The sequence below is a fragment of the Callithrix jacchus genome, chromosome 9, assembly GCF_049354715.1.
Source record: "Callithrix jacchus isolate 240 chromosome 9, calJac240_pri, whole genome shotgun sequence".
Taxonomy (NCBI): domain Eukaryota; kingdom Metazoa; phylum Chordata; class Mammalia; order Primates; family Cebidae; genus Callithrix; species Callithrix jacchus.
The window spans coordinates 126593975-126609306 of record NC_133510.1 but is presented as its reverse complement, the minus strand read 5'-3'; the positions used below and the strand labels follow the sequence as shown (position 1 = coordinate 126609306).

Here is a 15332-nt window from a genome sequence, read left to right as displayed (position 1 = left end):
GTGTGAGCCACCATGCCTAGCCCAAAAAAATTTTTTATTGGATTTTAGGTTTTGGGGTACATGAGCAGAGCATGCAAGACAGTTGCGTAGGTACACACATGGCAGTGTGCTTTGCTTTCCTTTTCCCCTTCACCCACATTTGGTATTTCTCCCCAGGCTATCCCTCCCCACCTCCCCCTCCCACTGGCCCTCCCCTTTTCCCCCCAATAGACCCCAGTGTTTAGTACTCCCCTTTCTGTGTCCATGTGTTCTCATTTTTCATCACCCGCCTATGAGTGAGAATATGCGGTGTTTCATTTTCTGTTCTTGTGTCAGTTTGCTGAGGATGATGTTCTCCAGATTCATCCATGTCCCTATAAACGACACAAACTCATCATTTCTGATTGCTGCATAATATTCCATGATGTATATGTGCCACATTTTTCCAATACAGTCTATTATCAATGGGCATTTGGGAAAAAAAATTTTTTTTTAATTAGCTAATATTATTTAATCAGCCTTCTGGCTGAGATCAAATAAAATTAGCTGACCTGCAACTGTGGTCCCAGCTACTCGGGAGGATGAGACAGGAAGATCACTTAAGCTGAGGAGTTTGAGGCTGCAGTAAGCTATTATTACACCACTGCACTCCAGCCTGGGTAGCAGAGTGTGACCCTACCTCTGAAAAAAGAAAGAAAACGAAAATGTTAATAACGATAGGGCACAGTGGCTCATGCCTGTAATCCCAGCACTTTGGGAGGCTGAGGTGGCTGGATCACCTGAGGTCAGGAGTTCGAGACCAGCCTGGCAACATGGCAAAACCTCGTCTCTACCAAAAATACAAAAATTAGTCAGGCACGGTGGCACATGCCTGTAATCCCAGCTACTCAGGAGGCTGAGGCAGAAGAATCGTTTGAACCCAGGAGGTGGAGGTTGCACTGCACTCAAGCCTGGGTGACAGAGTGAGACTTCATCTCAAAATAATAATAATAATATAATATAATAAGCCAAGCTCGGTGGCTCACACCTGTAATCCCACCACTTTGGGAGGCCCAGGCTTGGGGATCACCGGGTCAAGAGATCAAGACCATCCTGGCCAACATGGTGAAAACCCATCTCTACTAAAAATACAAAAATTAGTTGCACTCGGTGGCGTGTGCCTGTAGTCCCAGTTACCCAGGAGGCTGAGGCAGGAGAATTGCTTGAACCCTGGAGGTGGAGGTTGCAGTGAGCCGAGATTGCACTACTGCACTCCAGCCTGGTGACAGAGCGAGACTCCATCTCTAAATAAATAAATAAATTTTTTATGACAGAGTCTCGTTCTGTCACCAGGCTGGAGTGCAATGGCGCGATCTCCGCTCACTGTAACCTCCACCTCCCTGGTTCAGGCATTTCTCCTGTCTCAGCCTCCAGAGTAGCTAAGACTACAGGCGCGTACCACCACCTCCAGCTAATTTTTGTATTTTTAGTAGAGACGGGGTTTCACCATGTTGGCAAGGATGGTCTCGATCTCTTGACCTCGTGATCCGCCCGCCTCAGCCTCCCAAAGTGCTGGGATTACAGGCATGAGCCACCGCGCCTGGCCATAAATAGATTTTTAATAAATAAATAAATACAAAATGAGCCAGGCTGGTTGAGGCAAGATCATCGCTTGAGGTTGCAGTGAGCCGAGATCATGCCGCTGCTCTCCAGCCTGGGCGACAGAGCAAGACTCCATCTCAAAAAACAAAAAGAAAAGCAAGAGTCAGTATCCTCTTCCTAAGGACAAAGAATGGGAGCAACAGGTGGTTTCAGCCTGCCTGTGGGAAATGCCCGAGGCCCTCTCCCTGCCCCGTGTGGGACCACTCCTCTTGAGTGAGCCCGTGTCGCAGTGCTGGGACATGGTTTCCTTTGAATACTTTCCCTCACGTCTGGGTACCAGGGTTGATCCCTTAGTTCTTCAGATGCTGTCTGTTAAACCAAGAGTGAAGTGCTTGTGGAAAATTCACATTCTAAGAAATCAAGTCAGTGGTTTTTGGATGAAGCTCAGAAATCTGGATTTTTTTTTTCACAAGTTTTTTGGGCAATTCTGATTTGGGGAACCCCCTGGACCACACTGATATGTGCCCTCTTAGTTGCCAGGTGTCAGGACAATAAGATGTGGCTTTCCTGTGCCCCATTCATTCAACAAATATTTATTGAGGCTCTATCCTCAAAAGTAAAAAATAAACAAAATTAGCCGGGCATGTTCCTGTAGTTCCAGCTACTTGGGAAGATCTCTTGAGCCCAAGAGGTCCAGGCTACAGTAAGCCATGATCTACCACTACACTCCAGCCTATATGACGGAGCAAAGTCCCATCTCCCACTTAAAAAAAAAAAGAGCATTCCTGGCAGCTAGAACAGTAAGTATAAGAGCCTCAGGCTACAGAAATTTCCAGAACAAAATATGGTGACTGGAACAGGGAAGAGAATGGAGGTAAGACTGGAGAGGTGGGAGGGGCTGCGTCACCCAGGGCCTCGTGGATTCTGGTGCGGACTGTGGGTTTTATTCTAGGTGCGTTGGGAAGAGCGTGGATAGTTTTAAGCTGGAGAGTAACGTGACTGTATTTACATATGAAAAGCTCATTCTGGTCGCCTTGTGGAGAACGGCAGGGAGACAGGGTCCAATGGGATTGTTTCTTTTCTTTATTTTTTGAGATGGGGTTTCACTCTGTCACCCAGGCTGCAGTCCGGTAGCTTGGTCTCCCAGGTTCAAGCTATTCTCCCATCTCAGCCTCCCAAGTAGGTGGAGCCACAGGTGTGCGCCACCACACCCAATTAATTTTTGTATTTTGGGGAGAGATGGGGTTTCTTCATGTTTCTCAGGCTGGTCTGGAACTCCTGAGTTCAAGCAATCTGCCCACCTTGGACTCCCAAAGCACTAGGATTACAGGTGTAAGCCACTGCGCCCAGCCTAATGGAAGTATTTCTTCCACAAGGAAGGGTCTTCTGAGGTAAGATAATGAAAGAGCACCTCCCCCGAGGTGTCAGATCTGAAGGTGTTCATTTAGGACTTTCATTGGCCATTTTCTTGCAAATCAGGCTTCCAGAAGGCATAAACTACTGGTTTCTTTCAGCCTCCTACGGGAGTTTAGGACACCTAATTGGAGTTTGAGCCTAATTGGGCAAAAGTTAAACGTGTGTTCTGTGCATGAGCTAGCCTGAGGACATGTGGCTAGTGCTAATGAGCATGAGTCCACCCTTTCAGGATCAGATAAACTTAATGAGCTACTGGAATGAATGAGTGAATGAATGAATGCATGCATGAATGAATGATTTTTTTTTGAGACAGGGTCTTGCTCTGTTGCCCCGGCTAGAGTGCAATGACATGATCTCGGCTCACTGAAGCCTCTGCCTCCCAGGTTCAAGAGATTCTTCTGCCTCAGCTTCCTGAGTAGCTGGGATTATAGGCACCTACCACCATGCCCAGCTAATTTTTGTATGAATGAATTCTTTACTTTTTTTTTTCTGAGACAGAGTCTCACTCTGTTGCCCAGGCTGGAGTGCAATGGCTCGATCTCAGTTCACTGCAACCTTCACCTCTGAGCGTCCAGTGATTCTCCTGCCTCAGCCTCCCAAGTAGCTGGGATTACTGGCACACGCCACCCCACTTGGTAAAGTTTTTTTTTTTTTAGTTTTTGTAGAGATGGGGTATCATCATGCTTCCCAGGCATGTCTCGGACTCCTGGAATCGAGTGATCCTCAGCCTTTTGCCTCAGCCTCCCAAAGTGCTGGGATGACAGGCCCACCACAACCAGCCTGTAGATAGTTTGGAGTCAACAGCTGCAATACCTACTTAGAAATGTTACGGGGGTATCTGCAGCCCTTGCTTTGTTCCTTCTGCTTACTCTGACCCCTCTCTCTCCACACCAGGTTCTCTTTCCGATCGGGGAAACAGACCTAGATCCAAGGCCACACCTAAGGCTATGGCTCTGACTCTAGGACACCACCCTCCAAGACACCTTGCAAAGCCCTCTCCGTGCCACACATACACACTGGGCCTGTGTATGTATTTCCCCTTCAAAACAGACTAAGGATGAAGGAAACAAGGTTCTCTTGGCACCACTTTCTCCCTGGCTGTGGGACTGGACACGCTTGAAGATTCGGTCTGGGCCAGTGAAGCAGAAATCAAGAAATACAGAAGGATGTGCGGCGGGGCCCACTTCCTGCTCCCACGTCAGCGCCCAGGCCCTCCAGCGTGCAGACGCGTGTCCTGCTCATCTGCTCCCAGGGATGACCCTGGTCTTTTATGTTTAGCAGAAGGGAGAAAAGAAAGCAGGAAAATGTGCTATTGATATTCCAGTGGTGACTTCACTGATATTTAGTGAATATTTGATTTAGCAAACGTGCCTTTCTTTATGTGATTTTGTATTAAAGTCAAATGACTCTATACTTTCTATAGCTTGTCTAGAGTGGTCTCTTAGGTACAATGGTATACCTGGTATATGTGTGTATATGACACATACATTTCATTGTAGAGTGAATCAGTTGCAGTCATTGAATCTACGCGGTGCGCCTGTATTTGGTGTCACTCTGAAGGGAAGGAGTGCTGCACACTGAAATGCAAAGATGCTATCGATGTTAGGACTCATCTTGGTTTCAGAGGTGCTAAGATGTGAATGAAATGCGTTTAGGAATCAGTAAAACAGAGAGCAGCTATCTGTACTTTGCAAAGGAACTAATGAGCTTGCCGGCCGTTCCACGAGCCTGTCTTAGTAAATCACAGCAGCTTACTCAATGTGCTTCACTGGCTCCATGGAGTATACCATTTGTTCCTTATAACCCGGGGAGAGGGGACTGGTACTGGGGCCCAGTTTATAGATTTTTTGTTTTGTTTTGTTTTTGTTTTGAGATGGAGTCTTTGCAACAGCTGGGGCTCACAAAGAAACAAAAAAATAGTGGAAAAAAAAAAGAGATGGAACCTTGCTCTGTCGCCCAGGCTGGAGTACAGTAGCTCGATATCGGCTCACTGCAACCTCTGCCTCCCAGATTCAAGCGATTCTCCTGTCTCAGCCTCCAGAGTAGCTGGGAACTACAGGTGCATACCACCACACCCAGCTAATTTTTGTACCTTTTTTTTTTTTTTTTGAGATGGAGTTTCGCTCTTGTTACCCAGGCTGGAGTGCAATGGTGCGATCTCGGCTCACCGCAACCTCTGCCTCCTGGGTTCAGGCAATTCTCCTGCCTCAGCCTCCTGAGTAGCTGGGATTACAGGCACGTGCCACCATGCCCAGCTAATTTTTTGTATTTTTAGTAGAGACGGGGTTTCACCATGTTGACCAGGATGATCTTGATCTCTTGACCTTGTGATCTGCCCACCTTGACCTCCCAAAGTGCTGGGATTATAGATGTGAGCCACTGCACCCAGCAATTTTTTTTTTTTAGACGGAATCTTGCTCTATCGCCCAGGCTGGAGTACAGTGGCATCATCTGGGTTCACTGCAGCCTCTGGCTCCTGGGTTCAAGCAATTCTCCTGCTTCAGCCTCCCAACTAGCTGGGACTGCAGGCATGCGTCACCACACCCGGCTAATTTATGTAATTTTAGTAGAGACAGGGTTTCTCCATGTTGGCCAAGCTGTTCTTGAACTCCTGACCTCAAGTGATCCACCCATCTCGGCCTCCAAAAGTGCTGGGATTACAAGCATGAGCCACCATGCCCGGCCAGTTTATGGATCCAGAAACTGAAACTCAGGCTGTGGAGCTAGGAAATAGCTGCCCAGGAGGCAAACGCAGGCCTGATTCCAAGGCCCAGGCTCCTCGCTGCCAAGTTCTATGAGTCCAGAGCTGCTGACAAGTCCTAATAATGTTAATAATTTACGGTATGCCTCATCTGCATCATTCTAAGTACCTTTCTGATGCTGTCTCATATACCTTTGTGGGATAGGTATCACTATTGTCCATGGTGTCCACACAAGGAGGTTAAGATATAATGGGTGACAAGTCTTATCCAAGGTCCTCAGCTACAAAGTGGTAGAAGCGGGACATGAACCCAGGTACAAAGTCCGCACCCAGGCTTCAACCACTCTGCCTTCCAGGAAGAGTTGGCAGTGTTTAAGAGTCTAGTCCAGGGCCGGGCACGGTGGCTCACGCCTGTAATCCTAGCACTTTGGGAGGCTGAGGCGGGCGGATCATGAGGTCAAGAAATTGAGACTATCCTGGCCAACATAGTGAAACCCAGTCTCTACTAAAATATTTTTAAAAATTAGCTGGGCTTGGTGGCACACGTCCCAGCTACTTGGGAGGCTGAGGTAGGAGAATTGCTTGATCCTGGGAGGCGGAGGTTGCAGTGAGCTGAGATCACTCACGCCACTGCACTCCAGCCTGGCACCTGGCAACACAGCGAGACTCTGTCTCAAAAAAAAAAAAAGAGTCTAGTCCAGAACACTGTCGTTAGATCAGGGCTCCTGATCCCAAGAACCCTGATTAACACTGCAACCCTGGCCAGGAGTAGCAGTTCAAGCCTGTAATCCCAACACTTTGGAAGGCCAAGGTGAGAGGATTGCTTGAGCCCAGGAGTTCAAGACCAGCCTGGGCAACATAAATAAAATACTTGTTCCTCCGTACTGCAAGGAAAAATTAACATCCAGACAAGAAGTTTTCTCAGAAAGGCAATTTCACTTTCTGCAGAAAGGCTGCTGCCCATCAGCAATCTTGCCATAAAAGCACAATGAACAAAGGAAAGGCAGGCATATTTATTCCTTACGCATTGGGTCCTTACTGCTATGTCCCGTCTCTGTTGGTTGGAGCCAGACCTCACAATCAAAACTGAATCCGATTGGCTAACAACTTAAAACTTTTCTAAATAGGCAAAGGCAATGGAGAACAAAGGAAAAAAGGAAGTTGCTTGCTAAAGAACTTAGGAACGTAATAACATTCCCAAATAAGGAAGGGGCATAGGCTGTGAGCTGGGACATGCCTGTGAAGGACATAGAATTTACTAAGTGCCTGTGAGCATGTCTAGCACAGATATCTTGGTTAAAGTTCAAGGACCTAGAACTTACTACGTGCCTGTGAGCATGTCTAGCACAGATATCTTGGTTAAAGAACAAGGACATAGAATTTACTACGTGCCTGTGAGCACGTACAGCACAGATATCTTGGTTAAAGAACAAGGACATAGAACTTACTACGTGCCTGTGAGCACGTCCAGCACAGATATCTTGGTTAAAGAACAAGGACATAGAATTTACTACGTGCCTGTGAGCATGTCTAGCACAGATATCTTGGTTAAAGAACAAGGACCTAGAATTTACTACGTGCCTGTGAGCACGTCCAGCACAGATATCTTGGTTAAAGAACAAGGACCTAGAACTTACTACGTGCCTGTGAGCATGTCTAGCACAGATATCTTGGTTAAAGAACAAGGACATAGAATTTACTACGTGCCTGTGAGCATGTCCAGCACAGATATCTTGGTTAAAGAACAAGGACATAGAATTTACTACGTGCCTGTGAGCATGTCCAGCACAGATATCTTGGTTAAAGAACAAGGACATAGAATTTACTACGTGCCTGTGAGCATGTCTAGCACAGATATCTTGGTTAAAGAACAAGGACCTAGAATTTACTACGTGCCTGTGAGCACGTCCAGCACAGATATCTTGGTTAAAGAACAAGGACCTAGAACTTACTACGTGCCTGTGAGCACGTCCAGCACAGATATCTTGGTTAAAGAACAAGGACATAGAATTTACTACGTGCCTGTGAGCACGTCCAGCACAGATATCTTGGTTAAGGTTCAAGGACCTAGAACTTACTATGTGCCTGTGAGCACGTCCAGCACAGATATCTTGGTTAAAGAACAAGGACCTAGAACTTACTACGTGCCTGTGAGCATGTCTAGCACAGATATCTTGGTTAAAGAACAAGGACATAGAATTTACTACGTGCCTGTGAGCACATCCAGCACAGATATCTTGGTTAAAGAACAAGGACATAGAATTTACTACGTGCCTGTGAGCATGTCTAGCACAGATATCTTGGTTAAAGAACAAGGACCTAGAACTTACTACGTGCCTGTGAGCATGTCCAGCACAGATATCTTGGTTAAAGAACAAGGACCTAGAATTTACTACGTGCCTGTGAGCACGTCCAGCACAGATATCTTGGTTAAAGAACAAGGACATAGAATGTACTACGTGCCTGTGAGCACGTCCAGCACAGATATCTTGGTTAAGGTTCAAGGACCTAGAACTTACTATGTGCCTGTGAGCACGTCCAGCACAGATATCTTGGTTAAAGAACAAGGACCTAGAACTTACTACGTGCCTGTGAGCATGTCTAGCACAGATATCTTGGTTAAAGAACAAGGACATAGAATTTACTACGTGCCTGTGAGCACATCCAGCACAGATATCTTGGTTAAAGAACAAGGACATAGAATTTACTACGTGCCTGTGAGCACGTCCAGCACAGATATCTTGGTTAAAGAACAAGGACATAGAATTTACTACGTGCCTGTGAGCACGTCCAGCACAGATATCTTGGTTAAAGAACAAGGACCTAGAATTTACTACGTGCCTGTGAGCACGTCCAGCACAGATATCTTGGTTAAAGAACAAGGACATAGAATGTACTACGTGCCTGTGAGCACGTCCAGCACAGATATCTTGGTTAAGGTTCAAGGACCTAGAACTTACTATGTGCCTGTGAGCACGTCCAGCACAGATATCTTGGTTAAAGAACAAGGACCTAGAATTTACTACGTGCCTGTGAGCATGTCTAGCACAGATATCTTGGTTAAAGAACAAGGACATAGAATGTACTACGTGCCTGTGAGCACGTCCAGCACAGATATCTTGGTTAAAGAACAAGGACATAGAATTTATTACGTGCCTGTGAGCACGTCCAGCACAGATATCTTGGTTAAAGAACAAGGACATAGAATTTACTACGTGCCTGTGAGCACGTCCAGCACAGATATCTTGGTTAAAGAACAAGGACATAGAATTTACTACGTGCCTGTGAGCACGTCCAGCACAGATATCTTGGTTAAAGAACAAGGACATAGAACTTACTACGTGCCTGTGAGCATGTCCAGCACAGATATCTTGGTTAAAGAACAAGGACATAGAATTTACTACGTGCCTGTGAGCACGTCCAGCACAGATATCTTGGTTAAAGAACAAGGACATAGAATGTACTACGTGCCTGTGAGCACGTCCAGCACAGATATCTTGGTTAAAGAACAAGGACCTAGAATTTACTACGTGCCTGTGAGCACGTCTAGCACAGATATCTTGGTTAAAGAACAAGGACATAGAATGTACTACGTGCCTGTGAGCATGTCCAGCACAGATATCTTGGTTAAGGTTCAAGGACCTAGAACTTACTACGTGCCTGTGAGCACGTCCAGCACAGATATCTTGGTTAAAGAACAAGGACCTAGAATTTACTACGTGCCTGTGAGCATGTCCAGCACAGATATCTTGGTTAAAGAACAAGGACCTAGAATTTACTACGTGCCTGTGAGCACGTCCAGCACAGATATCTTGGTTAAAGAACAAGGACCTAGAATTTACTACGTGCCTGTGAGCACGTCTAGCACAGATATCTTGGTTAAAGAACAAGGACCTAGAATTTACTACGTGCCTGTGAGCACGTCTAGCACAGATATCTTGGTTAAAGAACAAGGACCTAGAACTTACTACGTGCCTGTGAGCACGTCTAGCACAGATATCTTGGTTAAAGAACAAGGACATAGAATGTACTACGTGCCTGTGAGCACGTCCAGCACAGATATCTTGGTTAAGGTTCAAGGACCTAGAACTTACTACGTGCCTGTGAGCACGTCCAGCACAGATATCTTGGTTAAAGAACAAGGACCTAGAATTTACTACGTGCCTGTGAGCATGTCCAGCACAGATATCTTGGTTAAGGTTCAAGGACCTAGAACTTACTACGTGCCTGTAAGCATGTCCAGCACAGATATCTTGGTTAAGGTTCAAGGACCTAGAACTTACTACGTGCCTGTGAGCATGTCCAGCACAGATATCTTGGTTGAAGTTCAAGGACATTGAATGTACTTATTCCCTTATGTCTAACAGCTACACAGGACAGGGCTTAACAAAGAGTTATTAGCAAAAAGCAAGAAGGCTTTAAAGAAAGTTTTTGAAAGAAACTATTATTTTTAACATTTATTATCATTCTTTAATAAGAAGGGAAACTTTGAAGAGGAACTTTTACTTTCCACAAATATTAAGACTCTGTTTCTACACAAAAAATTTAAAAATTTAGCCAGGCATGGTGGTGAGCACCTGCAGTCCCAGCTACTGGGGAGACTGGGAGTCTGAGGCTGCAGTGAGCTATAACCACACCACTGCACTCTAGCCTGGGTGACAGAGTGAGACCCTGGCTCCCTGTGGGGATAGATAGGGCGAGAGAACCCACTCAGAAAGCCGTGTCGGGTTAAGATGTCCCGGGTGGCTTTGGTACCCCAGAAGACTAAAAAAAGCTAGTGAGAAATGCTTGGAGTGCAACACTTGGTAAAGAATGATGCTGGCAGGTGGGCATTCTGGAAAAGAAGTCCTGTGGGCGATTCTCTTAGAGATGGCCTAGCTTGACCACAGATAACAGAGCTGTGATGCCAGCTGGGCTCTGGCGGTTCTCACACTGCAGGATTCCAACTATAAACCTATCCCGGGGAGGAACAGGCTTAGAAGCAGGTTTTCAAGCCAAGTCTTAGAAGGCATAGGAAGTGGCTGCTGTAGCAATAATCTTTTCTTTCTTTTCCTTCCTTCCCTCCTTTCCTTCCTTCCCTTTCTCTTTCTTTTCAACAGAGTCTTGCTCTGTCAGCCAGGCTGAAGTGCAGTGGCGCAATCTCGGCTCAGTGCAGCCTCCACCTCCTGGGTTCAAGTGATTCTCTTGTCTCAGCCTCCTGAGTAGGTTGGACTACAGGCACCTGATACAATGCCTGGCTAATTTTTGTATTTTTACTAAAGACGAGGTTTCACCATGTTGGCCAGGCTGGTCTAGAACGCCTGACCTCAGATGATCCACCCACCTTAGCCTCCCAAATTGCTGGGATTACAGGCATGAGCCAACTGTGCCCAGCTGCGGCATTAACTTTCACAAGCACGGATGGTCCCCAGTATACAGACGAGGAAAACCGAAGAACTCAGAGTTCTAAGGAACATGCTCAAAATCACATCAGTAAGCTTTTCTGGTTCCCTAGGATGCTTACACCAAATGACTCATGCTGGCATGCGCTTTTTGTAAACACGATCAAACTCAATCTTTTTCTACCTCTGCCTTGTAAAAACAGAAAGATGCACACAGGTGGCCTTGCCTGGCAATAAATATTTTAATTTTTGCTTCATTTTTATGATGACAAATAATTTTCAAGTTTATTTCCTTGTTTGTTTAAATACAAAGCTAAACCACAAACAGGTACAATCAAGACATTGTATCTCACATTTACACTCCTGTCGGATCCTCGTCCAATGCGCTGACCACTGACCAGGCTAGCGGTGGGGGGGTGGGGGTAGGAGGGAAGACTTTCTTAGGTAGCACCGTCGTGAGGCCTGGGGTGGAGTTGGGGGGAATCAAAGATGAGGACAGGCTCTCATACCTGTCTCCATTCACATTTACCTGGGACCAGGGTGGGCAGGAGACACCAGGTCACGGCTCCTGAGCCCCGGCCTCCTGGACTGAAGGAACAGTGAGTGAGAATCAGTTCTGTGAAGGGAGGGAGGAGGCAGCCACTTACTCCTCCTACCCTCACAGTCAAGGTGAAAACCTTAGCCCTATCCTTGATTCCTGGGGGCTGCCGGACCCTATGCGCTCCCCTGCACACCTGGGTGCCTTTCTGAAGCTGGCAGCAGTGGCTGCGGTCAGGGGTCCTGGGCTCCTAGGCTCACACCTCAGCTCACGGCTGCGGCCTTACAGGAGGGCCGCCAGGTGTCTGTCAAACACAAGGCTTCGACAGCAGGTCTGGAACTTTCAACCCCAGTAGGATGCAGGGAAATGGGGGTGGATGTTAGGTAAGTAATTTCTGGTCCCACTACAAAACTTTATTTTTGATTAGAGTACCATTCTCAATCTCTTCTACAAAAAGCCAAAAAAAAAAAAAAAAAAAAAAAAAAAAAGCAGCCACTTCACTCACTTCAAGACCTATATACATTTAAGTTGTTTTCTGTGGTTTTTTTTTTTTATCTTTTTTCTTTTTGATTTTTTTAAAATTTTTATTATTTTTTTTAAAATAAATTCAGTGTTCACATTTCTATAAAGAATTAACCCAGTTTCAGGAAACCCTGCCCCCGGCAGGGCAGGTAAGCAACACTCTCCCTGCCCACATCTAGTTTGATTTCGCGCCCTGATGCTTCAAGGTGCCTAGAAAAGCGGCAGCTTATGGAAGAGGAAATCTATGCCTGGCCTGTGCTCGGGGCCTGGGGCTCAGGAAGCTTTCAAGAAAGCAGAGGGGAAGACTAGCTTACTGCGAAACCTTTTAAAAAATATTCATACACTTCAATGAGCGCCTGTTGAGATGTTAGGAGAACAAGAGCTTGGAAACATCCCATCCAGGCCATTGGGAGGCAGCGTCTTCCTCGCACCCCGTCCCTGGCCGTCGGGGTGCAGAGGAAGGTCCCGGCTCTTCCACTGAAGAAAGGAGACTCGCCTGGCTTCCTAGTTCATGTTTGACTCTTTCCTCTAAAACCTGTGCTGAGTCTTGGACTGCATGCACGGGAAGCACAAACATTCGACTTGTATGCAAAAAAAGTACAAAAACAACTAGAATATAAAAGTTTTGGTAATATAAGGCCATCTGTTCAAGTCCACCTTGGAAACCTGTAACAGATATTTAAATACTACAGTGAAAAGGCATCTTAATATACTTTTCAAAAACATCTGAAGTAATCTGCTAAGATTAAGTGTGTAAAAAAAAAAATCAATTCCCTTTGAGGGCACTTTGTCCTTTGAAGAAGGGAAGGTGGGGTGGGAGGGCGCAGGGCTGGCGGTTAATGCTTCAGCCATGGGTGGGCTTCGATGGAAGCCTTGCTGCGGTCCCCATAGTCGTACAGGAGCTCCTCCCCAGCCGCGATGTCTCGGGAGGCGATGAGGATGAGGTGAGGTACACCGTCGATGTCGTGCAGTTTGGTCTGGCAGTTCCCACATTTGCTGTGATTGATCAGTCTTCCTAGGCGATTTGTCTCTCTAGTTGCATCCACGCTGGAGGGGAGGGGAGGCCAGAGAGGGTTAAATTGATAAAGAGGCTTTTCAACCCAGAGAGAGTCACACTTGCACTCGGCTCTGGTGGGATGTTCATTTAAAGCCATGTGTTTTGGAAAGATTCAATTCATAAAGCTATTTATTTTTCCTTTTTAGAGGGGGTCTCACTCTGTTACCCAGGCTGGAGTACAGTGGCACAATCTTAGCTCACTCCACCTTCAGATTCAATCGATTATCCTGTCTCAGCTTCCTGATTAGTTGGGACTACAGGTGCACACCACTACAACCAGCTAATTTTTGTATTTTTAGGAGAAACACGGTTTCCTCATGTTGGTCAAGCTGGTCTCAAACTTCTGACCTCAGGTGATCCACCTGCCTCCACCTCCCAAAGTGCCAGGATAATAGGTGTAAGCCACTGTGCCCAGCCAGCATTTTCTTTTTTTTTTTTTTTTTTGAGTTGGAGTCTCGCTCTTGTTGTCCATGCTGGAATACAGTGGCTTGATCTCGTCTCACCACAACCTCCACCTCCCGGGTTAAAGATTCTCCTGCCTCAGCCTACTGAGTACCTGGGATTACAGGTACTTGCCAGCATGCCCAGCTAATTTTTGTATTTTTAGTAGAAATGGGGTTTCACCATGTTGGTCAGGCGGGTCTCAAACTCCTGACAAGTGATATGCCCACCTCAGTCTCCCAAAGTGCTGGGATTACAGGCATGAGCCACCGCGTCTGGCTCTTTTTTTTCTTTTGAGACCAAGTCTTACTCTGTCACCCAGGCTGGAGTGCAGTGGTATGATCATCTTGTCTCACTGTAACCTCCGCCTCCCAGGCTCACGCAATTCTCTGCTTCAGCCTCCTGAATAGCTGGGATTGCAGCCGCCCACCACCATGCCCAGCTAAATTTTGTATTTTTAATAGAGACAGGGTTTAACCACCTTCGCCAGGCTGGTCTTCAACTCCTGACCTCATGATCCACCCACCTTGGCCTCCCAAAGTGCTGAGATTACAGGCATGAGCCACCGTGCCTGGCCTTAAATTTAGTTTTTGAGACAGATCTCGCCCTGTCACCCAGGCTAGAGTGCAGTGGCGTGATCACAGCTCACTGCAGCCTCAACCTCCTAGGCTCAAGTGATGTTCCTACCTCAACCTCCACAGCTGCGAGGACTACAAGTGTTCACCACCATGCCTGGCTAATTTTTTTAATTTTTAAAGTTTTTATAGAGACAGGGTATATCCCTATGTTGCCCAGGCTGGTCTAAAACTCCTGGGTTCTATCCGTCTTCCCGCCTCAGCCTCCAAAACCACTGGGATTACAGGCATGAGCCACCAAGTCTGGCCCAATTCACAAAGCTATTTTTTTTCAAATGGAGTCTTGCTCTGTCACCTAAGCTGGAGTGCAGTGGCGCGATCCTGGCTCGCTGCAACCTCTACTCCCGGGTTAAGGCAATTCTCCTGCCTCAGCCTCCTGAATAGCTGGATTATAGGTGCACGCCACCATGCCCAGCTAATGTTTTTGTATTTTTAGTAAAGACGGGTTTCGCCATGTTGGCCAGGCTGGTCTGGAACTCCTGACCTTATGATCCACCCACCTCAGCCACCCAAAGTGCTATAAGCCACCACGCCTGTCCCACGAAGTTATTTCTGAGAGCCTGCACAAGCCCTGGGTGAGGATGGGGTGGGACCCAAAGGGCTCTTAATGAGTAAAAGAGTAAACAAATTAAAAAAGTAAATAAATAAATGGAGTCACCGCTGCTGCGGTGACTCATGCCTATAATTCCAGCACTTTGGGAGGCTGAGGTGGGTGGATCACCCGAAGTCAGGAGTTAAAAACCAGCCTGGCCAGCATGGTGAAACCCTGTCTCTACTAAAAAGACAAAATTTGCTGGGCGTGGTGGTGCATCCCTTAATCCCAGTTACTTGGGAGGCTGAGGCACGAAATCTCTTGAGCTTGGGAGGTGGAGGGTGCAATGGGCTGAGATCACATCATGGCACTCCATCCAGCGAAGACAAGAACAAAACTCTGTCTCAAAAAAAAAAAGTCAGCTCCACTGGTCATAGCCAGGAAAGAGCAATTAGTGATTTCAGAGCTGCTCTGGCCAAATGCCCTGAAGGAGAGCCAGGTGAGCGGCTAAACAGGTTTTCATGTGACTAGGCCACTTCTCCCCTTTGT

General features: G+C 46.7%; 2 protein-coding genes across 7 annotated transcripts in view; one reads left to right on the top strand and one right to left on the bottom strand.

Moving 5' to 3' along the window:
* Positions 1-4394, top strand: part of RILPL2 (Rab interacting lysosomal protein like 2) — a 29129-nt gene extending 24735 nt beyond the window's left edge. For all 3 annotated transcript variants that reach the window (XM_035258070.3, XM_054239075.2, XM_035258069.2), the window contains one exon: positions 3871-4394. In XM_035258070.3, the coding sequence (XP_035113961.1) occupies positions 3871-3933 (63 nt within the window). In that variant the 3' untranslated portion in view covers positions 3934-4394. The remainder of the gene's footprint in view (positions 1-3870) is intronic.
* Positions 4395-10124: 5730 nt separating this feature from the next.
* KMT5A (lysine methyltransferase 5A) overlaps positions 10125-15332 on the bottom strand; it is a 28025-nt gene continuing 22817 nt past the window's right edge. For all 4 annotated transcript variants that reach the window (XM_035258067.3, XM_035258065.3, XM_035258066.3 and 1 more), the window contains one exon: positions 10125-13165. In XM_035258067.3, the coding sequence (XP_035113958.1) occupies positions 12955-13165 (211 nt within the window). In that variant the 3' untranslated portion in view covers positions 10125-12954. The remainder of the gene's footprint in view (positions 13166-15332) is intronic.